This window comes from Callorhinus ursinus, unplaced genomic scaffold (assembly GCF_003265705.2).
Source record: "Callorhinus ursinus isolate GAN/ISIS: 27379988/994484 unplaced genomic scaffold, GSC_fseal_2.0 scaffold95, whole genome shotgun sequence".
NCBI classification, from domain to species: Eukaryota; Metazoa; Chordata; class Mammalia; order Carnivora; family Otariidae; genus Callorhinus; species Callorhinus ursinus.
In genome coordinates, this window is record NW_027397157.1 from 365,543 (window position 1) to 391,256 (window position 25,714).

Genomic DNA, 25,714 nt, shown 5'->3' on the forward strand with positions numbered 1-25,714 from the left:
TGTTTTCTCTGCATATTTGATTCAGTAAAAATATCTGAAACTCTTACATTTGCAACTTGTCTCAATTCTTCCTCATGCTGATTAAAGATATCCTCCCATCTGCGCTGGCGCCTTTGCCTGCAGGCTTCTAAATCTGAGAGCTCAAACTCTTCAGGTCTCCTTGATAACTTTGCCCGGAACCTCTTTGGTGATAATCTTTTTGCCAATGCCTGCCTTAGACTAGAAACTTTCGATTTTTTCTTCTGTGCCTGTTCTGGTTGAGAGTAAAACATGTTTGAAGACAGGTTTTCCATCAAGGTTTGCAGTGGACCAAGTGGCTTTGAGTTATGTGAGTTTGGTGCTCGAAGTAAGTCTCTTGATAGTCCCTCTATCAGTTCTTGAACTGAGCCAACTGCCTGTGGGGGCTCTAGTGCCCAGGCCTGTGCTTGAAGTGACCCTTCAGTTTGCCCCTCTACTGGAATGAGTACCTGAGTATCCAAATGTAGTGGCAACAGCACATGGTGGTTCTGTGACAGTAGGGGCAGGAACACCTGGGCATGTACTCGTAATGCCTCAGGTTCCTCTGACTCATTCTCTGCCTGTGTAGGCTCAGCAGCCTCTTCCTGTACCTCTGGCTGTTCAGGTACCTGGTTCTGCTCCAGCTGCTGTTCAGGTACCTGGTTCTGCCTCTGCTGTTGTTCAGGGGCCTGACCCTGCCTTTGTTGTTGTTCAGGTTCATGATCTTGCCCCTGAAATTCCTCTGGTACCTGGTCCAGATCTTGTGGCTCTTCTGATGTCTGGGGCTGGGCCTGAGCAGCCTGAACCTGCTGCTCTTTTGGTACCTGGGCCTGTACCTGTAGAGGCTTAGGTACCTTAACCTGAGCTTGTAGTGGCATGAGCATCCAGGCTGCCCTCCGTAGTCGTGGAGGTGCCTTAATCTGCATCTGTAGGGGCCTAGATGCCTTAGCCTTAACCTGAGCCTGTAGTGGCATAAACACCCGAGCTGCCCCTTGTAGTCGCTGAGGTGCCTGGGCTTGCCCCTGTAGAGGCCTAGGTGCATTGTCCTGAGCCTGTAGTGGCATGAACACCTTGGCTGCTCCCTGTAGATGCTGAAGTGCCTGGACCTGTGGCTCTTCTCGATCAGGTAACCACCTTGGCTGAGAGGGTTCTCCATGCAGAACTCTAAGTGGTCTGCATCTACTGCTGGTTGGCAGTCTCAGAAGCTCATGAGTACAAGAAGGTCCTCTAGAAATAAACATACAAATGATTGCTATATAGTAATAATTGTCAGTAAAGTGAAGCCACTTGGGGAAAATGCCTTTATTTTAAAAAATGGAAGTTTTGTGCAATAAAAATACTTTCAGCAAATTTTTTTGAATCATTCCTGTAATGTCTGAAATATTCTTTGTATTACAAATATACTCAATATTAATTATCTAATATTCTACCTGATCATTCTAGTGCCAGAAATTAAAGATTCTTTGAGTAGTAATAACAATCTTTCCTTAACATTTCCATTCAAATATCTCTTGAAAATATAGAGAGAGCTGTTATTTGTTGTATCAGAAGGGATTAAACTCTTCTGAGCCAAATGCCAACAGAATAGAATCAACTGTCTTACATAAATTGCTAACAACAAATTATATTTGTAATTTATCTAACACACCTGAATCTTCTCATGGTGTATTGCTCCTTAATAGCTTCTTCTCTTTCAAAGATCAGAGGTATTCCTTTTTATAAAAGAGAAAAAAACAAGGCAAAAGCAGCAGATATTAGTGTAATCTACCTTAGTCTTGTAATTCACTTCAGGATCATTGGTCTTTCCAATGAGAAAGTAAAAATCTAAATTCTGGATTTTACACTTAACACATTCAACATGTTCAGCTTCTTTCATTTCTGCTGTGCTGTACTGAAATATAGAAGCTTACAAACAAGAGTGTTCTTTTGAATTTCCTAAATAAAAGTGTTTAGGGCAACTGTATTTACATCTATGTAATTCCCACATAAATGTGACTTTTCCTGGAGGTAATATTTTGGAAGTCTTGCAACTCTGGAAATTAGCAAATTCTCAAATAGAAATGGGGTCTTCCTGCACCCATTTGAGACTAGCTGGTTTTTGTGATGCTGGTCCAGTGAATTTTCACCCATGGTTAAATAAATTAAATTCTGCTGCTTCTCACTCCAAAATAGGATACATATAGTTATGTAGATGGAAGAAACTCTACTGCAATTTATCCTGTAGCTATTCTGAGAATGACTATGTTTCGAGTTTCCCCTTTTCCATTATATCACCACTGTCAACACTGCCCATGGAGCCCCAATTTAAACGTGGAATATGCCATACAATACAAAGTTAAAACTTCCTAAGTAGTTTAATCTGGATTTGATGAAAATCCATCCTGCCATTTTTGGCATTAATATATAGAAACTAACTTTTACTTGTATAAATTAGTCCTTTTAATTACTTCTTATACTTGGAGATTAGTGCATAAAACAAACTTAGTATGGTACACAGAAATTACTTCAAAATTCACAGTCGTCAATAGACAATTACAAATCTATTTATCTCATTGGAGTTAATTAAAATATCAACCAAAAAAGAACAGTAAGATATAGATTTTGTTACCTTTTTTATTTATTTTATCTGTTTAGTTAGGAGTTTTCTTAAAATAAAATTGGCACATCACAAAATTCTTCTTGATGCTTTCATGGTTTTTATAAATATGAACACTTGCCAGTTGTAATTGGTGACAATTTATAATCATATATATACAGATGATCAGGGGAGAGATAATTAACTGCACATGGCATATTAGTGGAAAAACTAAATATGGAAGGCCTCAGAATTTTTACTTTTAATCTAATTCTTAAATATTATTTTTCCTGACAAAAATGAATAAACTCAGCTCTCATCTAAATATCCATTCCAGTAAAATGAAAGTTGACATATTCCAACCTTTTTTCTGTCTCTTTTTAATGATTCCTGTAAGATGCTTCTTCAATGACTCAACAACGTGTCCTTCATTTTTTATATTCCGAACAAAAGGGTGATGAAGCATGTTTGCAGAAGTAGGACGAAATAGGAAATTTTTTATCATGCACTTTTCCATGAAATTGTGGAACTTGCGAGACCTAAAAGAAATGAGTCAAAGGGATAAAAAAGCATCCTCAGGCTTGCCATATCTTCTCCCATCGTCACACATATGCCACTCTGCAGGTCATATTTTTGGAGAGAATTGCCTAGTTATAATTGTCTTTTCAACTGCCATATGTCCTGCAGCTTGACAATATACATTATAAAATACCACTCAAACCTCAGATGAGCCAGAGTCAATGGCATTTAAATAGTAATAGAAACTTCAATGAGTTCAGAAGTATGTACATGGTAAAAAGTCAATTGGTGGGATGGCAATGGAGTGGTTAATGTGATATATGTTGAACATGTATCTAGATTGGTCAGCCCACAGAAGTCATTCTTTGAAGTCTGAATGTTTCACTTGACTACATGCATTTTGAGCTACATAGTTGTAAATGCAATGATTTAAAAAAAAAAAGGTGTTAATAGCACCAGGACTAACTAATCTTATAAAATGGTTCATGAAAACAGAAGTGTCCAGAAAGCCTGAATCTGGGGGAAGGGTTAAATTGAATCACAAGGAAAAATGTCAGCAATCAAATCACAGCCACCACTTCTAGCAGGGCAAGCAATAAATACTAATAAGCAAGAGCTTCTGACACTCAATCAAAAAGCTTCAGTATAAAGGGTTCCCAAGTTAGTTGGTCTGTAACACCCTGGGAGAACAAATCCTCTTCTCCAGGTCTGTGGATGTTTAGTTTAATGGGCTGAACAACTGAGCTGTATATCACAATCACTGACTGCCTATCTAGGCACAGTGAGAAATGTCACAAATGATTTCTATTGGTCCATGCCATTAATGGAGAAACAACTGAACATGCCATTAATTCCAGGGCAGTGATGTTATCATAATATACTATGGAAGGTATTACTTATGTCTAGTTGGCTAGCTAGCTCTTAATGAAAACTAATCATTAAGACCCCCCAGTTAACGTATTAGTTTTTAGGAAATACTGTCCAACAAAGATGTTGAAAAAGGACTACGAAATTAATTAAAACTCATTTCCTACATAAAAAATGGCAAGTTAATGTGTTTAGGAGATTAAGTCATTCATCTTTACCATCCACTGGATTTGACTTTGGGGGCAGATTCCCGCAAAATAACAAAGAGGGCTTCCAAAGGCTGAAGGTTACACAGGGCTGCAAAGGAAAATAGATGTGTTTAGAATGAATGAGAAGGGTAACAACAGAGCACACTCCTCATTCCAGAGGGGCTTCTCAGTGTTCTTTCACATATCATGTTGAATAGACACTAAGAAATAAATAGATACAAAATAATGTAGTTACAGGAAAAGTTCATTTTCATACAAACAGTCCATTATATAAGATCCTCAAGTTTCACCATTGACAGGTGTGGCAAATTAATAATAAACTACACTGGATAAAAATTTCAAAATGTATGATTGGTGATCTCTATCTAGAGAAGTAAACAAAAAATAGAGACAAACACTCTTCTGTATTTTGTGTTATAGGTATCTATACTTATAAAATTGAAATATGTCATTATAGGCTTAAAAAGTCAACCAAATGAGTAGCTAAGCACAATAATATATAAAGAACGATTTAGCAGTCTAAAAAGATGAGAAGAATCTGTTTTGGAAACCGACAGTCCCAGGAAAAGAGGAGATATAGTGTAACTAACTATTAAAACACACCCTCTAGAGTAAGATCACTTGAGTTCAAATCCTAGCTCTTCCTTTGTGACTCAGGCAAATTAACCTATCTGTGCCTTGGTTTCTTTATCTGAAAAAAAATTAAGAATTCTTTCAAAGAGTTGCCATGACGATTAACCTACATGTAAGTGTCTGGCATAGAGTAGGCACTTAATAAATATTAGCTATTGGTATTATAATAAAGATTTTAACTATCTGGCACTTCAAGTCTGTGCCAAATTATAGGACTTCCATTCACTTTTTGAAACACACAGCTATACAAAGAAAAGCCTATTCCATTATGTGCCATATAAATTCATTACCTTGTTGGTCTGAGAATTTTCTATAAGCTTTCTTATAAGCATTTAAATATGTCTCACTTCACTTATTTCCTCTTGAGTTTTGATTAAAGAAAACTGGCAGTGCAAAAAATCCCCGAAGGAGAGCCATGCTTTAAATTTTTTTTCTTCATATATATATTTTTTATTTTATTAAGTTTTTAACTTTAATTCCAGTATAGTTAGCACACAGTATTATATTATTTTCGGGTATACAATATAATGATTCAACAATTATGTACATTACTCAGTGCTCATCAAGAAAAGTGTACTTTTTGGTCCCCATCACCTAGTTCACCCCTCCTCCCACCCACCCTCCTCTCTGGTAACCATCAGTCTTTTCTCTATAGTTAAGAGTCTGCTTCTTGATTTCTCTCTCTCTCTCTCTTTGTTTGTCTTGTTTCTTAAATTCCATATATGAGTGAAATCATATGGTATCTGTCTTTCTCTGACTGACTTATTTCACTTAGCATAATACTCTAGCTCATTCATGTTGTTGCAAATGGCAAGATTTCATTCTTTTTTTATGGCTGAATAATATTCATGTGTGTGTTTGTGTGTGTGTGTATACAGAATGTATACACACACACACATATATACACAGAATATATATATGTATGTATATATACATTTCACATCTTCTTTATCCACTCATCTATCAATGGGCACTTCCATAATTTGGCTATTGTAAATAATGCTTCAATAAATGTAGGGGTGCATATATCCTCTCAAATTAATGTTTTTGTAGTTTTTTGGTAAATACACAGTACTGCAATTACTGGATCATAGGGTAGTTCTATTTTTAACTTTTTGTGGAACCTCCATACTGTTTTCCAGAGTGGCTGTACCAACTTGCATTCCCACCAACAGTACCAGAGGGTTCCGCTTTCTCCACATCCTCACCAACAAATTTTATCTAATACCATAAGTGTGTCATTCATGTGAGGACAATTTGATATTAATGACTCTTTAGAGTCACCCTTTCTCCTCCAAAATACATATCCAGAAAAACGACAATGCCGAACTGGCCTCTTGTAATAGTAGGAAAAAACTCCCCAGGGTTCTTTCATTAGAGTGATATAAAGGCAATTGTTCAAAGGTCATGTTTTTTCAATTACATAAGTATAAATTAACAGACGTACAAGTTTATAATTGAGGGCAGAATTATCCCCAAGCTGAAAAGATTAGGATCGGGGTGCCTGGGTGGCTCAGTTAGTTAAGGGTTCAACTCTTTTTTTTGGCTCAGGTCATGATCCCAGAGTCTTGAGATTGAGCCCTGCATCAGGCTCAGTGCAGAGTCTGTTTGAGATTCTCTCCCCCTCCCTTTCTCTCCCCATCTGCCCCCCTCCCCCAACTCATGGGTTTGCATCTGCGTGCACACTCTCTCTCACACGCTCTCTCTCAAATAAATAAGTAAATAAATAATCAAGATCATATTTGATTCTCTTCATTCCTTTACTCTGTCCAGTCACTAGATTCTGTCCTTTAAACATATTTTAAGTGGGTTTGTACAATATTAAACAATTGTCATTTATTAACATTTGAGCATCATGCAGTCAACCAACAACATCCCCAGGGGTCAAGAGTCAGAGCATAGAGTAGGGAAGTTTTCATTGAGGGAAATGAGAATTCCACAAAGGAATGGAGCACATAGGTATGTCAAACAGTAGACGTTTTCTATATAGTCTAATTTTAGGAATGCCAGTAAACACTCCCTTTATCCCATATCTAACCTGCCTAAATGTTTCACCACTAGAGTTTCATTCCTTTGAAATAGCAAATCTCCTCTAAAAATACATTTCATAGATGGTATAATGCTAAATGAAATAAATCAGAGAAAGACCGACACCATTTGATTTCACTCATGTGGAATTTAAGAAACAAAACAAATAAAGAAGAATGAACACAAGCACTTAAGAAGGTCCTGGTGTGGCATGGTACAGATCTTCCCTCCTCTGACAGCCTCTACAGCACCCTTTCAGTGAGAAGTTACTCTCCCTTTCTTTTTACTTCTCTGGGAGAGACTCACCAAGAAAGAAAGAAATTTTGTTATCTGGACCTCAGAGGCAATTATCATGTAACTGTCACTTTGGAGGGCCACCCCCTCTGAGATGATAATTATCAAAACCTGGAGGATTTCTGCAGTTAAATTAATGACAATAATTTCCATCCAAAGTTAATACTCCAGGCAATATAGGAGGCTGGCAAAAGACCAATATTTTAGCAGTGTGGCTACTTCAAGTTGCGCATGACCAAAGTTGCAGCATTCCAATTACTCATTTAGGCATGTTTGTCCGATTTTTTTTTCTCATTGTGAATTAAGAATCTCCTGGTCCTTACACATCTTTTGTAAGAAGTTTGCCATTTGTGTACTCCATGCAAAACTCCTCTGCACTCCTTCCGTGAGTTTTCTCCCATGATTTAATATTTTGGAGTGAGAAAAATGAAACAAAATAAAGACGAACCAGGAAATACAAATCTGCAAAACGTAGAAAGCTAGTGTTTTGAAAAGAAATGGTAAGGAACACTCAGAAACAACAGAAAAAATAGATACTACTTGATGCAATCATGTATTCTAAATAAAAACATGAATCAGTACTCATACGCAATACCATATTGTGAAGAGAGAGAAGAGGAAGAGGAAGAGAAAGAAGAAGAGGAAGAGGAGGAAGGGGAGGGGAAGGGGAGGAGAAAGAAAAAGAGGAGGAGAAGCTGCTGATCAATCTCATATAATCTAAGTATGTTCACAAAAACAAATATTCAAGAGATGAGGAGGAATAATATGCATCTTCCCATTCTTATTTCAATTTTATATATGTGGTATATATAATTTTTCCATCATTAATTTTTTATTCACCCAACATACATACTTTGTAGTTTTGGAGGGCACTAAAAGAGAGACAGCAGCAGCCTGACCTTCATATCTGTCCCAGATTTAATCTAAGCCTCTTCTGTGATATTCTAAGGAACACCGGGAATTCTTAGCAATCATGTTACCATTATTTCTACCCCTTGAAATTACTCCCATTGACCTTGAAACACAGTACCAAGATAGCCCAAATTTATAAAGTTTGTTGGGTGGACATTGTGGAGATAGAGCATGTAGGAACGTGGGAACCTACAGGACCTCCTTAGAAAGGTGGAAGCAAAGAAATTCCACCCCCACTTGCCTGCCCTCCAGCAAACACTCCAGGCATTTCCTCACTTCTCATCCAACAATACCAGGAATGCATTTATCATTTATATCTTTAGATTTAGATATTGAAGAAATGAATATGCTCTGCTTATGGGGGTCATACATTAGATGGTTAGCAATCATTTATATCCAAGTTCACATTTTCCATTTCACTTTTCTATCAGAAAGCAGTGTCCTGAGAGAACAGGATTCTGACAGATGATTTAAATGATGGAGATGAGGGAGAAACAAGAGGAAATTGAGCCTTCTGAGCAATTAAGGGCACTGGAGCGGCTAAAAGGAGCAAAGAAAGCACCAAAGGTGAGCTGGACTTACTTCAAATGAAAAAACAAAAACAATAACAAAAACAAAAACAAAAACAAGAAGACCTGAATTCCCAAGGTAGGGGATTGGTTTGATTTCAATGACACACTGGAAGATTTTCTTAACTATCACATTCTGAAGCAGTAGCAGTGTGTGACTATAAATGTTCTGGAACCTAAATATTCCACCAATCACTATGTACTAGAATGACTTTAGATTCTCATTAGTCAGGACTGTCAGTACCAAATACTTTGAGGCCAAATTGAAACAACAGTCAATAGCCTAAAATAAGGTATCATAAGGGAAAAGCGCAAAATCTTTATAGATATATCTGGCCATTCTGACTAGAACATTTGATAATCATTGAAAAGGCCACCATTTACAGTTTGGCATAGTGTGGCACCTGTGTGACCAGTACAAGTTGACTGGTACAAGTGGCAGATTTGTACAGCATGTTTCCCCAACTTTTTAATAAATAAACATTTTTACTCACGAGGAGCCCCCTCGGCCATTTCAATAGCAGTGATTCCCACGGACCACACATCACTCTGCAAAAGAGAAAATGACCCCAAAAAGTAATTTAACAATGGGAAACTGATAGTATTTAGAATCTCAAAACAGTCTTTGGGTGGGGGAGTGTCAATGCCAGAGCCATTTTATGGGTTTTCTGCAATGAAGCTTCATTATAGGCTGGTGTTATAGGAAGACGTTAGCTGAGCTTGTGATCAGCCAGTAACTGCACTACACAACAGGATGATATGGGACAGGGTTCAGTGTAAGGAAAATTCACCTTGAATGTACCGCTGTTGTGGCCTTAACTGAAATAGCAAAAGGAGCTTGCTGTGAATAAATCCTATCACACAGATGTATTAGCTGTGCCATCTTAGGTAAATGATTTAACTCTCTGTACCTCAGTTTCACTGTATATAAAATAGAGATAATAATGATATGCATCTCATAGCACTGGTATGAGTATTAAATGAAATAACCTATATAAAAGCACTTTTAGTCAGTTCCCTGAATATAGTAATTGAGAATATAATTATTGTTAGTCTAGGAAATTAGATTCTAAGAGGCTCAAGGAAATTATCCTCACTATTAACTGTACTTTGTTTTTTAGAATGTGAAAAGAGCACAGGGCTGGAGGTACACTGCCTGGCTGGATGACTCCTACACAAGTTAACTGAATTCTGAGAATCTCAGTTAATAGATTTCTTAGCTTCAAAGGATTATTGTGATGGTGTAAGTTGAAGCTTTCTTTCAATTTACATGGGGCTGAAAATTAAAAATAAATAATTAATATAAGTGAAAGTCCTTGGAAGACTGCAAAGATTTGTAGAGGTATAAGGCATCCACTTAAAAGATTTTACAGCAAGCCACTTAAAAGAACATTATGCTTCCATAGTCTCCATAGCCTGTAATAGCACTAGACTATAAGCTCTCAATAGATCTGCTTGCAGATCAAGCAGAGGGCATTTAAGGGAAAGGGAAAAGAGATGAGACTTGAATTATCAACTTCAAGTATTGAGTCCTAGGTTCCACATAACGAAAACCACAATGAATTGTTTGGATGACTTATAATGTGAAGAGTGAGTGTGGTTTTTCCAGTCTATAGCAAATGGAGAGTTTTCTTTCCACATCAGCTTTTTTGAAATGTGTATGTAGATGTATATTGTCCAAATTGCAGTTTCAGTGGAAATTTTAATAAATAGCATGAATTGTTAATTTGTCTATTCCACTGATTTTCAGTGGTTTGGAAGTGAACCATGACAAGGATTTTCTCCATTACCCTGAGTAATCAAATTATTATTTTTTTCTTTTTGGAGCTTAGTTACTGTGGGGATTAATAATTGGCTTTACATTCATTCATTTTTCAGTTTACAAAGTTCTCTGCCCCTGGAAGTTAAATTTCCATATAAAGTCACATAATATAATATTTTCCCCAAGAAGTTGCAAGCAACATGAATTAGACATTATTCCTCAAATATAGGTAATTCCCCATGGTCTACTTTGTCTAAATTCTTAAAAAATATTATATTTATGCATATAATCAAACCACATATATGAATAGCAACTAGTATTTCTTATTAGAGTTTAACATGAAAGAAGGAGTTGCCTGCTTTTTATTCTTTTATCATTTTAAAATAAACATTAGTCAAAAGTCCTTTCCAAACTTTGATTCCCACTATCTGAATGCTCACACTTACTCTGTAATCATAGGAGCGTCTTGGATCTTCGTCACAGTCAATCACCTCAGGTGCCATCCAGTATGGTGTTCCGATGAAACTATTTCTCCTCCCATTAGTTCTGCTCACCTGGGCACTCACTCCAAAATCCACTGCAAAATTCAGCATATGTCAAAATAATTAATCAGTAACAAAAGCTCAATAAGTTATTGCTTTAACTTGGAAAGCCAATAGAAAATCCACAATGGATAACAGATTTTCATTCCAGCCCAGAAAACTTTACCATGAAGTCTACTCCAGGAATACTGGGAAATAGGCTTTTGCTGCTATTTATGTTGGAAAGAGACTCAGAAGTGCTATTATAAATCTACAGTAGGTTTGGCTGAAAGTTTACCATGAATATTAAAAATAAATTTCCATCAGTATACCCTGAACCTCTGAAGTGATAACATATGTAGTGTTTGGACCTGCCACCAAGCTGGAGGAACACCAGCACTATAAACAACATCTAAGAAATCTAAAACCTATTAGTAGTTTATTGGGAAGCCTCACTCATGACATTAGAAAGTTCTATTACACCAATGAAGAAAAATGAGTTTTCTGCTAGAATTTAGTTTAAGTTTTTCTACAGATCTTCTGAATCAGATGCAAATATTTACTGTGGTATCTATATCTTAGCTTAGACTATAAAAGTTCAGTCTTCTATTCATCTGTGGGATACATTATATGAAAATATTTAGTATGGTATCCTCAGTAACAGAAAAAAAGGCTAAAGTAGACTGGGGTTATTTAGTCCAGAAAAAATAAGATGAAAAATGAAAGTAGATGAATTTTTTCAGGGATGAAAAATGAAGTAGATTTTCTAATTTAGAATGGTTTCCAGGAATCTAAAAGATGGAGAACAACACTGACTGAACAGTAGTTTGAAAAACTTAGGAGAAGAAATGAAAAATTAAAAAGTTAAGAGTTTAAAGTAGTCTTTAAGGAAGGATTTAACAAAACAAGAAATGTCTGTAATATGTGAAAATCATCACTGGGTGTTGAACAATCTTATTATCTAGATATTTTTTTTAAAGATTTTATTTATTTATTTGAGAGAGAGAGAATGAGAGACAGCACGAGAGGGAAGAGGGTCAGAGGGAGAAGCAGACTCCCCGCTGAGCAGGGAGCCCAATGTGGGACTCGATCCCGGGACTCCAGGATCATGACCTGAGCCGAAGGCAGTCGCTTAACCAACTGAGCCACCCAGGCGCCCATCTAGATATTTTTTTGAGAATACATTAAATCAAAGCTCAGCATTCTTACTATCCCCTGAGGGCCAACTTTAAGGGCCAAGAGATACCTATGAAGTCCATGAGCTAATATATATGACATTCAGGGAAGAAAATGAAAGGGGAAAAGAATAGAAGACAAGTGATGGACGGAAGAAAAGGAAAAAAGAAAAGCCTGAAATTTAGATAAAAGTAGAGATGAAATCTCAACAGTGGTATAATTTAACCTTTCTTTAATGACCTCGGTACTAGAATGTAAGGATTATTGATCAATTGCAATTACAATACGATCACTTTCCAGTCTCTTTCCTTTCAACACTCCCTCTGATGTCCTCGGGTTTGCCTTCTGCAACCTTCTCCTTATAATATATTGCTTAAAAATATATTGGAATCTGAGAAATGTAAAACCAAATGTATAATGGTTATACGTAAAATAAGCCTGATTGAATTCTAATCCAGTGCTAAAAGGTCTATCCTACAGAGTAAAGTACATAAGCTTTAGCGCATGGACTTTGCGACAGAATTTTCAGTGGCTTTTCATTTACTTACAATGTCTCTTCTGTGTTGCAAATGGTAGAGTTGGCCAGAAACCTGACAGAAGTATATGGGAGTGCTACCACATGTGAACATAGTGTGTATGTAGCTTTGTGATAGACTATCTATCCTGCACATTTGAATGTGAGATCCAAATTCCCCATATTTATTAAAGGTGTCTTAAAATTGTGTTGCTAGCTTTGTAGCTTTTAGACACATAAGACATAATACATTTTCTTGAAATTACTTTTTCCTTATTTCAAGAACAATTACCTCAAGCTTCTTCCACAAATATTCAATGAAAACATTCTCAATGAATGAACAAAAATTCCTGCTGTGGTTGTTTTTGTTCATCAGGAAAATGGGAACTATCTTAAGGTCATGCAAGAGACATGGTAGGCAAGAATTGATTATCATTTAAAAATAATACAGGATTTAATAACCAGTAATTTATATTCTATATCAATGAGGTTATCTGCCATTGCATAGTACTGACATTATTCATATGGTATTATTTACAAACCAACCAACAATATTTATTTTAAACATTAAAGGATGCAATAAATTGTGCCCTGTGTGCCTGTGAGACAGTATGTGTGGTTATTTTCAAATAAATTATGCCATTCTGAAACCTGGAATAGAAAGCCAGGGACTTTCTGGTCTTTTAATTTCTAATTCTGAAGTTAAGTTGGATGTTATGGGAGCAGCTGATATCAGTTCTTTAAATATTTGAGGGAAAATTCCAAAGAAGCAATTTGTACTTAAGTAATTTAAAAGTTCTTTGATATTATTTGAAAAATATGGTTTTGTGATGTGGAAGAATTGTCTTTTTGTTTCCTTGTCCATGGCACAGAAACTTGCACATAATAAATATTCAATAATTCAATTATTAAAATAAATATAATATCTATATTTAATAGAGAATAAAACAATGACCAAAATGTAAGTCTTCCATTATAATTTAAAAGTTTTTAACTACATGATTTCAGAGAAGCAGTAAAAGGTGCCTTTTTCTCCTGCTCCACCTCCCTTCCCAAACAAATTTTCAAATTTTGACTGGTTTTGCAAGCAAGGAAAACACAGCCTAAGTAAGTAGAGGATAGTGTTAATGACATGATAAAAAACACAGTTATCTTAAAAGATTCTTCTCCATTAAAATACTGGGGGCCTCACTTAAAGTACAAGAACAAACTTACCAAGTTTTACTTCAGCATTATGAGTCAGTAGCACATTCTGACCTTTGATGTCCCGGTGAATTACACGGTGTGCATGAAGATGAGCTAAGCCCTGCACATAGATAGATACATATTTATTCAAAAAGTCACATCAGTATATATATTTTCTCTTTTTCTGGTACTGTTCTTAGTATTTTTGGAAGACCTTTTGGTAAGAAAAACGGCCCAGATTTGCATTTTTCAGACAAAATTCTTTCTTTAGGCTGGAATTACTACAACCAGTTCCCAGAAATACTACTTTTGGCTATAAGGAAAGGAAAATAAATCAGGACACCCATGAAAGGAAAAGAACACCAAAAAGTAGTGTTTGTATACATTGGGCCATTTACCTTCCTTTCTAGTCTCCCATATTTCCAACTAACCATAAGAGTGAAGACCTGGACATCTTAAATATCATAGCTCAGCCATTGTTTTACTCTATTCCTCATCCAACCATTTGTTTAATCCAAAATATTTTCTAGTCAACCTTGTAGGCTGAGAATTTGGGAGAATATGGAAATTCATTTTAAAGCATTTGCAATTTGTATTGGCTTACCATGCTGGATCCAGCCTATTCACCACTAAAACTAACCTGTGCCCTGCTTAACCCGTGACCTGGCTTCAGGGAGATTTCTCCAGATAATAACTGGGGATTAATAATAGAAGTAACAGTAAAAACAGCTAATATTTATTGAGTCCTTTATTTTAGTTTCTGCCAGGGACTGTGCTAAGTGCTTTACATGGAGGAAATTATGAAATCGTCACTGCAATCCTTTGAGGAGGGTAACTAATATCACCCCATATTATAGTCAAGAAAAGTGAGATTTTGAAAAATTAAGTAACTGATTCAAGGACACAAAGCTAATATATACTGAACTGGAATTTAAACTCAGTCCAGAGTTTACACTCAACTAGTTACACTATTAGCACAAGTGAATCCAATTAAGATGGGAGGAAGAACATTCTAACATTATATATCAGTGGTGCCATCAGTTCTGTTTATATCCTCCTCTGGTGACCCTAACCACTTAAGTCACAAAGAAAAATCTGAGTGTGGTAGATTAAGAAGATTGTTCTCATCCAATTTGATATTCAAAATAAAGCAAGTTTTACCAGCAGGGCATTATTCAAATAGGATAGCTGTCTGCAAAATGGTTATGGATGGTTTGGGGCCATTCTGTAAAACACTGACCTTTGTCTTACTTTTTTCTTAATCTCTAATGATAGTGCTACATTTTTTTAAAGAACTCTAAAAATCCAAATAATGTAATAAATATTCCAAGTGGTTATTTCCATGATCCAATGAACACAACAGTCTCATTCTGACAGAGCCATTAAAGACCATGATTTGGAAGGCCCTGGCTACCCTTCTTGCGGTCTACCTAAAGTTAAAGACATCACCTGAAAATCTGCTCTCTCTAAAGCCATTTGAGTTTTTTTGGTATCCTAATCCAGAAATTATGTTCAGAATTCTTAAACCACCCTATATAGACAGGTATAATGTACATTGCATATATTACTCCCAGGTGTTTTCAAGGCCGGGGGAGAATGTATGAAGACTCACCTGAAGGATTTCTCGGCAGATATATGCAATCCAGTCTTCTTTCAAACTCTGATTTCTGGTCATTCTTACTACATCAGTGACCGAGCCTGCTGCACATAATTCCATCACCATCTGCAGAGAAGCCAGTCAAGTGTGAAGAATTAGAAAGTAATTCTCTGAAAATATCTGGAGAGTTTCAGTCCATATGGCTTGTATTTATATGTGATGTTTAGAGATTAAGACACTGCAAAGACTGGCTCAATTGTCTGGTGGAAGTCTCTAAAGGCTAGTGGAATTAAAAAGAGTTGGAACATATCCAAGGATCTGTGGAAGGAGGAAAGGGAGGTATCACACCAGGGATATTTAACTAGGAGGTGGAATTTGAGCTAAGCCTTGAAGGATAGATAATGTTTGAATATACTGAGAAGGAAGAACATTCAGTTTATTGAAAACAGAATGATTACATGCCTTTAGAAATAAGCTTGTACAGGAGACAAGCCTGAGTGATGACTGGAGTTCAAGGGGAAAGACCATAACAGTTTGATTGCAAGTGAAAAAACAGGAAAGAAGTATCTCAAAAGAATTTACACCTCAAAATTAAGACTAGATTTGTTTTTATTATCCTTTTGTTTTTATTTTAAATTCTAGATTATTTTCTCTAAGATACTGGCAAACTACAATTCCAAGGGGGAAACTGTCAATTGCCTTCCTATAGGGCATTTTTTTCCAAATGATTTTACTGCTACGGAAAATCTATTTTAAGGCTATTATCATTGACAGCATCTCATTCAGATATTACTTTATTAATAAACTCAATTTCTCAGAAAATTTATCTTTTTGCCATCAATGAATCAGGGGCCCAACTAGTAAATTTCCTTTCCCATTTTAGCTAACTAGAGGACTGGCCAATGTGAAAGAGAATATAGCTATTATAATCAACCCAGCAAACTTTTTTTAAGCACAGGTTTATGCATTAATGCCTGTGTCAAAACTGCTATATAAATACAACAAAACATGTCTTTTTTTGAACTGTAGGCAAGTTAATTAATTTTTGCTATAGAAGAAGGAAACCAAAAAAATAGGCCCCAAATCATGAATATTTAAAACTCTACCTTATTTCCTTTTGGAATACTAACATTTTCTTTTCAGAAAATCACTCTTTTAATTTATATTTGTTCACAACTAATATTATTGCATGTCTTTCACCTGAGTATGCTCTCACAAAACAGAAGAGAAACAGACTAACAAAACCAATAATACAGATAAGCCACAAAAGCTTAATTTTCATATTAACTATATTAATTGGGCACAACATGTACAACTGTGGTAATTGAAGAAAAGGGGCTCATTTTAAACCATGACAAACCTGAATTAAAGCCATTCATTCAGATGCACCCTGGAAAATCTTGCTAATATTACCTGAGTCAGAAGAGCTCTACTCTGAAAGGAATGTAGGACATTCTCAATTATTTTCTCAGCTTTGTAAGCATGGTGCCCAGAACATACACTTTATAAATGGTAATTAGTCATTTACTTACTTCCTATTTGTTTTTATTTACATGGGCAAGAAATTGTAAATGGTCTTAATGAAAACCCTTACCTCCACAAATAATTTATTCATCCTTCAGATCACAGTTCAAGGAAGTTTCTCAAAGAAGAGTTTCTCGTTCCCCAACTTAATTTAGATTCCTTTGTTACTTGCCCACATAGAAGCATGTTATTTCCCTTCTGACCAATTATCTACTCATATGTGTGATTATTTGACTGCTACCAGTCATTGCAAATGAATTTTAAGCTCTGATGGGTCAGGGACATGTCTATTCAGCTCATCCATGTATCCCCAGAATCTAGCAGAAGGAGTGGCAAATGGATTTTTTTTAAAGATTTCACTTATTTATTTGACAGAGAGAGAGAGAGAGCATATACACAAGCAAGGGGAGTTGCAGGCAGAGGGAAAGGGAGAAGCAGGCTCCCCGCTAAGCAGGGAGCCAGATGCTGGGCTCAATCCCAGGACCCTGGGATCATGACCTGAGCCAAAGGCAGATGCCTAACCAACTGAGTCACCCAGGGGCCCCAAATAGATGGTTCTGAATGAATAATGTTAAATGATTGAATGAGTTGAGTACTGATAAATATATCCAATAAGGAGACTGCTATACAGTTAAGAGGAAAAAAACTTGTAAGTAAAAATATATTGAAAGAAAATTTTGTATGCCAAAAATATACCAGTAGCCATTAAAGCTGTGGAGTAATATTTAATAAAATGTCAACTGGAGTTGCAGACAGTAGAAGATATACTTAACTGGATATGTGGAAGAAAATAGAATTAAAGATTCAAGGTTCTCAAGGTGTGGTACCCAGACCAGTCGCATCAATATCACCTGTGAACTTGTTAAGTTCAAATTCATGGACCCACCACCCCACACCAACTGAATCAGTAACTTTATGGGTGGAGCTCAGCCATCTGTGTTTTATCAGGCTTTCCAGGAGATTCTCATGCATGCTAAAGTTTGAGAACCACAATTTCAATTCAGTCCCTCGTTGAAAACCTTTCTATAATGTCCACTGTTCTTCCTAAAGTCCATTATATGAAGTGTAACAATCTTTCCTTGACAATTGAAGATTCTGAAAAGTCTTAGTTATTATTTTGAAAACGTTATTCTTGACTTGAACTGGAAATGGAAATGTAGCCAGCAAGTGTACACTGACCTCACTTATGTTCTAAATATCCCTTTTTAAATAAACATATCTTTGACCAAAGCTCATTTTTTTTTGTCATTTGACTATTTCTGCTATAGTGGGAAGCAGCAACAATTCTGGCAACTGTAGTGTAGGTTTTAGATGCCCTCTAAAATTTACATTTCATTGATCAGTAATTTGTGATAGTATAGGCATTAGGCATAAATAGGGTAAGAAAAGGATAAGTCAACTAATCATTTAGAAAAGAACTCCTGGTAGTTACATAAGTGCATATACTTAGAGACACTTAAATTCACCCATATGTTCATACCAAATGCTAATTAGAATTGATACTTATCCAGTCATCATTTGCAAGTTTATCAGGTAGTCTCCTTAGCCATACCTCTAATTTATCAGCAAATGTGCATAAAAAGTTAAAAGCAGCAAAACTATATTTGACAAGAAATATGTTAGATATTCCCAGTATTCATTTGAGTCTCCCCTATTTATCCTGAATCCTCTCTCCGGGAACTTAAGTTTCCTGAAATTATTCCATATTTATCATTCCCATCTCCAGGAATCAGAATACATTTTGTCATACTACTTTGAGCAGTTGAGTTCTTAAAATTTTCCTGCAGGTGCACACAAGTGACATTTCAGCTTTTGAAAATGTATTTCCTCAAGTGAGACTTAGTCTTAGGAAATAAGATTAAGGTAATTAAATACATACCCAAAGTTGGTGCCTCTGGCCAGGGGGGCTCAACTTGAAAAAAGCACCATAGAAGGACACAATGTTTTTGTGGAAAGAGTACTTCTTCAAAAGGTTGAGTTCGGTCCTGAGATCCTCTTCTTCATCCTGCAGAATAAGAATACACAATAGACAATAAAGCTCTTAAGCTATGCCAGTTAATAACTATGGAATCCTAAACTATGGCAGAACAAAGGAAATCCTATGGCTACCCATTATGTCACAGAGTAATTTATAATAAAATCTCAACTAGAAAGGTCAGAGAATGGAGACCTCTGGTTAACTGGGAATTTGGGAAAGAATAAAGCTTAATTGAAGATCCTTTAAATTCAGTGGTTCTCAAAATGTGATCCCTGTACCAGCAGCAATGGCCACTGTATAAAGTTTTCACTGAATAGAGTCATTACATTTTTGTTTATTTTGTAACAGTTTTATTGAGATATAATTTACATACCATATAATTCATCCATTTAAAGTATAAAATTCAATGGTTTTTAGTATATTTACAGAATTATGCAACCATCACCACAATCCATTTTAAAACATTTTTATCACCCCAAAAGGAAACTTCATACTCTTTAGTTATCACTCCCAAATTCTGCTACACACACATCGCAGCTTTAATGAACCACTAATATATTTTCTATTTCTTTAGATATATCTATCTTGTACATCTTATATAAATGAAAATCACATAGTATGTGGACTTTTGTGACTTTTTTTTCAAGATTCATCCATATTATAGAACATATCATTATTTGATTTACTTTCGCTCATCAATTGATAGACATTTGGGTTATTTCCACCTTTTGGCTATTATGAAAAATGCTGCTGTGGGCATTCATATCAAGTTTTTGTGTGAATATATGTTTTTATTTCTTTTTGGTATATACTTAGTAGTGAAATTGTTAGGTCAAAAGGTAACTCCGTATTTAATATTTTGATGAAATGCCAAATTGTTTTCCAAGTGCTGCACCTATTTATAATCCCAACAGCAATGATGATTCCAATTTCTCCATACCCTCACCAACACTTATTATTTTCTGTTTTATTATTATAGCCATCTTAGTGGGTTTCAAGCGGTATCGCACTGTGGTTTTCCCTTGCAATTCACTGATAACTGATCATATTAATGATCTGTTCATGTATTCATTCGCCATTTGTATATGATCTTCAGAGGAATGTCTAGTTGAAAATCTTTGCCCCTGTTTTCTAACTGGGTTATCTGTCTTTTTATTATTGAATTGTAAGATTTATTTATATCTTCTAGATCCAAGTACTTTATAAGGTGTATGATTTGCAAACATTTTCTCCCATTCTGTGGGTTGTTTTTCACTATCATGATAGTGTCCTTTGAGAAATAAAATTTTTAATTTTGATAAAGTCTGATTTTTTGATTTCTTGTCTTATTGTTTGTACTTTTAGTGTCGTATCTAAGGATCCATTGCCAAATCTAAGGTCATGAAGATTTATCCAAATGTTTCCTTCTAAGCATTTTATAGTTTTAGTTCTCACATTTAGGTCTTTGATCATTTTGAGTTAATTTTCATATAAACTAGGGGTGTAAGTTAATTCTTTTACATGTGGATATCTAGTTGTCTCAGCATTATTTGTTGAAAAGACTATTTTCCTCCATGAATTATCTTTGCACCCGTGTCAAAAATCCATTGACCATAGATATATGGAAATAGTCCTATTCCACTAATCTGTATGTCTATCCTTATGCCTGTACCACACTGACTTGGTTTATGACTCATTGCATTTTAAGGTACAGGTTTTATCTGTGCTAATCCTTTATAAAGATATGCTTAAAGTCATTTATTTTCTTAAACACAACAGTGATATATATGGATAAAATGTATTTATATATATGAAGTAAAATATGTAAATGTTATACATTCACTGAATATTTCCTTCTACTAGTGGTAACAGCTGAGTGTATATTCCTCCAGTCATGTTTATTCCTTCAGAATATATATATCTCACTACTCTGCAACTTGCATGTCTTATTCTATACCTAAAGTGCATGTTTCTACATCAATAAACATAAATGTACTTCCTTTTTATGGATGCATAGAATTTCACAGATTAAAGATATGGGTCTGCCACTCAGGGAACAGATCAGGGCTAAAGGTACTGTTTTTGAGGATTATATCTATAGTGATAATTGAAGCTATCCTTTCATATGGGATCTCCAAGGTAGAATACATAATTTCAAGAGATATCTTTAGTAGAAGACAGTATGGTGTTATCATAAAAGAACATCTAGGGGCACCTGGGTGGCTCAGTCAGTTAAGCATCGACTCTTGATTTGGGCTCAGGTCATGATCTCAGGCTCCCAGTGCAGAGCTTGCTTAAGATTTTTTCCCTCCCTTTCCCTCTGCTTCCTTCCCTCCCCACTCCCTCTTTCTCTCCCTCTCTCTAAAAAAAAAAAAAAAAAAAGGAACATCTACACTGGGCAGTAGGACACCTGGGTTTTACCACTAATAGCTAAAAGTTGGAAATTCACTTAATCTTCTCAAGGTTGAATTTATCCTCAGAAATCTGATGGAAGTTGGCAGCCATTACCTCTCTCCATGGAACATTAATGGAGCCAAATGGGACAATTAATTTAAAGTTCTTTGAAGTCCTTGAAAGAAGAATGTTATAAATGTAAGGTATTATCATAGAGTATCTCTGTTAGTTGAACTTCTCATTTGCTTTAGAGTGTTATCAGAACTATACACCTTTCTCCACTTTTTACCCTAATCTATAAACATCAGCAACTTTTGTTTCATCACTTTTATCACACTGGATTGAAATGGGAAGCTATTCCCCTTATACCATGAAGTATAAGTAGTTTGTTTCCATATGTTCCATAGTAGTTTCCATATGTTCCATAATCTATCTGTAACTATTCTTAACCAATCTAAAAAAAGTTCTTTTCTTCTCAATAATTTAAAAATCATCACACTTTATGTGTATACAGGTGCAATGCATTGGAGAAAAAAATCTTAAAATGTTAACTTTAAAAAAGTAACAAATTGTTAGGAATTTCCAATGAGCATATCATCGGTTTATGCATTTAGATATCATATCCTTAACTTAAAGGAACTTATATACAAGGAAATAAGATTCACATACATGAATTACAACCATTGATGAATACAGGATAGTGCATAATGAAGTTGAGGGTGATATGAAATGACTCAGGAAGTAATTACACTTTACAAATGGATTAACGACCTGGGTCCTTTGAATTCCTACTAGCTCTAAATTTCATTTGATTATAAATAATATTATAATATTATTTTAATAGTATTTATTATAAATAAACACATAAGTACATTATATCCATCAGGCCAAGTGGGTAATTTAAAAGTTCATCTATAAAAGTTCAATTTATATAACCTTTTCAAGAGTACTCTTTATTGTACAAAGTAAATATATAGTAGTACGTAAAGAAAAGATTATTTGACCAAAAAGTGTAATTTTAATTTTTTAAAATTATAGTATATTTGACATACAATGTTACATTAGTTTTAGGTGTATGACATAGTGATTCAACTTCTCTATATGTTATGCTATGCTCACCGCAAGTGTAGGTACCATCTGTCACCACACAACACTATTATAATACCATTGACTGTATTCCCTATCCTCACCTTTCATTCCTGTGACTTCTTCATTCCATAACTGAAAGCCTGTATCTCCCACTCCCTTTCACCTATATTACCCATCCCCTCACTTTCTTCCCTGTGGAAAGCATCACTTTGTTCTCTGTATTTATAGGTCTGATTCTGCTGTTTGTTTATTCATTTGCTTTTTTAGATTCCACATGAGTGAAATTATATGTTATTCGTCTTTCTTAGTCTGACTTATTTTACCTAGTAGAATGGCTAAAATTAAAAAGACAAGAAATATTAAGTGTTGGAAAAGATATGGAGAAAAAGGAACCCTCATGCACTGTTGGCAAGAATGTAAATTGGTATAGCCACTTTGGAAAAAAGTATGGAGGTTCCTCAAAAAACTAAAAATAGAAAAGAAGACCTTTTAATTAAAAATAGGTGGCTTCTGAAATCCAGTGAAAAGGATACCTTTGACTTCTCTGGGGCAATGAATAAAAAAAGGGTCAACCTCTATCTTTAGTTCTCCCCAGAATCTCCTTCAATTACCTTGACTTGATGACCTGGGGGTAGGGGAAAATACATCCTTTAGCTGACATTAATAGGTAGCTGAATATATCTAGTCAGTTATTATTTTCCTTTTTAGCTTATTCTTCGAGACCCAGTAGAAAAAAATGGACATTTTTTTATATTTAGCTATAGTGTGGTTGGCCTTTAAAAATAGATATGAAATAAATATAAGGCAATGTACTAGGTCCTGAAATGTCCCCAAGTGTTCATAATATATCTTGGAAAAAGCCTGAAATCTCAGAGAAATGACTAGCAGCTGCAGAACATTCTTTAACATTTCCCTGGGATTTTCCAGTGGATTTACCCATAAATATTCAACAACTAGAAAATATATCTAGACACCTATTTGTCTTTGGGGGGAGGTGAGGGGCCTGGTTTCTCTAGCTGGAAACCCAATGACAGGTTCTCTCTTTGTATTTATTGTGTAATAAATGCATAAATAAATAAAACAATCAACTTGTTGCATGAGAATTATATAGGAGTTCAAGTTCCAGTCTCATCCCAGCCTCCCAAGGAAGCTCAGTTAATAAGCTCCCTTTGAATTCCCTTAACCTGTTTTCCACAAAGCTAAAAGTTGATCCTTGTGACTTTCATTCTTGCCATGTAGGACCACTGAACTTTCTGCTTTCCCTCCTATGTGGTTGTTCTTTGAAATGGTAACATCATCTGCCATCATATAGAAAAAAACCACAGGAATTAGCAATTCTGTATGTACATGGGCACTTTCAGGTCCTAGCAAGACACCATAGTTGTGTTGAAAGGAATATGAATTCATAAAGAGTGTGATAAATAGGCATGAGATGATGGTATGGAGGTAAGAACACAAAGAACATGTAAAAGAAGCAGGGGCCAGACTAAGTCCTTTAATTTGTTTGGTAGTTTGATTATCAAAAAGCTTTTTTAATTATATAATGTTAATCACCATACATTACATCATTAGTTTTTGATGTAGTGTTCCATGATTCATTGTTATACGCAAACAATGAATCATGGGACACTACAATCAAAGAGCTTTTTTTTTTCTTTCTGGGTGAGAAAGTTCAGGTCCCCAAGCAAGAATAGAATGGCTGGGCTCCAGGAAGCTATGCAGTTGCATTTGACTGTATTTTTAACTCTGTTTATAAGTAGGCCAAATCTTCTGGTGCCATTTTACTTATGAGGAATCTGAGGCCTAAAGAGGTAAGACCAGCTTTCCAAGTATTTCTTAGCTACTAGTGGTAGACTTGAGATTTAAACTCATGTGTCTGGACTTTCACATTATTGCTATTTCCATAAACCCCTGACTCAAAGAGATGTGTGTGCAAGTCACAAACTTCTTATCCCAAAGGATTCAGGATGATTTAGAGATACTAACTGGCTGATCAGCTAGCAGTTATTTTTACTAAAATATATAATCAGAGTTCAAAGTTTCCAACTAGAAAAACTTTTAAGAGTGAGTTTCCCACATAAATGTAAACTCCCCCAAAACCAATAAACCAAGATCAGATATGTTTGGAAAGCATTAGTGTGTTTGCCATTCTCAATTAACAGGAAGTTGAGCTTGTGAGAAACACGTAAGTACATTATATCCATCAGGCCAAGTGGGTAATTTAAAACTCTCAGACATATCCCAGTAATATGATGCTATAGCATTTCCTGGCTGAGGGCCAGTTGATCCCAGAGTAGCCTGAATATCCTAATTTTTGTCAAAAAGAGGCAGCTCAAGGATACCACAACTTCCTTCATAATTTCACCCAATTTTAGAACCAAAATATTTTTCCCTGTGGAAAGAATACCAAAGACATTTGGGGAAGAAAGGGATTTATTAACAGAAATGTTTGATGAAACCAAAATTAGTCAAACGATTATATTTTTCATGCCTTACTCTTTGCAGCTTCTTGATCTACCAAAGCATGTTATTAATCAGTACTATCTGTTTCATTTGGATATGCTTTGTCTCCTGAGATACATTGTAAACAAAACAGGAGCCTGGTGCTTACTAGATGAATCATGAAGCTGTTTATCGATACCTTTCTAATATAAATACAAAGTTTTTCTGAATGTGATTGTGTTAATGGAAAAAGTTATTTTAAGTCCTGAGATTATATTCATTAAGGCACAAAAGGCTGAAAATATTTGAATACCAGATAGCTAAGGAGGAAAGTAAGAAAAAAAGATATCAGTGAATTATACTGATAAGAGCAGGAATTCTGCTTTTAGGCCCACAGAATATTTTGATAGATCACTAACATCTACCAAAAAAGAATTTTCTTTGATCTTATTCTAGAGCCAGAAAATTATTAGAGTCATAGAGACTGTTTTGTAAGACAGTTAAAAACCTTCAAGTAGAAAGCATCTTCACACTCCTTTATCTATTCAAGTACTGTGCCAGATGTCTGAAGACTTTTAGGTTGGATGGCCTGTGGTTTTCTGTCTGCTATTTTTCTTAAAAAAAAAAAAGAGTAGTCCTCATTTAGCTCATCTACAATAGCAATGTTTCTTAGAATTATAATGGAGGAATAGCCAGTCAGTCTGGAATACCCTGTAAAAAGTGTAAAAAAGACCTTGCCAAGGCCAATTTAAGGCAAAATTTTCTCATGGTTTCATTATCTCTTTTATTGCTACTCAGCTAAAGGGCTCTATGCTCTGTGGATATAATCAATCCTTCACCTGCTGTCAACTCTTACCTGTTCAGGGAACCATTTCTTCTAGCTCCTGCTTTCTGACAGATGTTAGTGTTCAAATATGATTGAATCTATGTGAATGTGTTAAAAGATAGTA

General features: G+C 35.4%; 1 protein-coding gene across 3 annotated transcripts in view; it reads right to left on the bottom strand.

Moving 5' to 3' along the window:
- Positions 1-25,714, bottom strand: part of NRK (Nik related kinase) — a 138,394-nt gene that overhangs the window by 48,680 nt on the left and 64,000 nt on the right. For all 3 annotated transcript variants that reach the window (XM_073888783.1, XM_073888782.1, XM_025865125.2), the window contains exons 5-13: positions 18,762-18,887; positions 15,374-15,484; positions 13,792-13,882; positions 10,812-10,942; positions 9,098-9,152; positions 4,177-4,255; positions 2,936-3,111; positions 1,646-1,709; positions 48-1,224 (exon numbers count right to left, since the gene is read on the bottom strand). In XM_073888783.1, the coding sequence (XP_073744884.1) occupies positions 48-1,224; positions 1,646-1,709; positions 2,936-3,111; positions 4,177-4,255; positions 9,098-9,152; positions 10,812-10,942; positions 13,792-13,882; positions 15,374-15,484; positions 18,762-18,887 (2,010 nt within the window). The remainder of the gene's footprint in view (positions 1-47; positions 1,225-1,645; positions 1,710-2,935; positions 3,112-4,176; positions 4,256-9,097; positions 9,153-10,811; positions 10,943-13,791; positions 13,883-15,373; positions 15,485-18,761; positions 18,888-25,714) is intronic.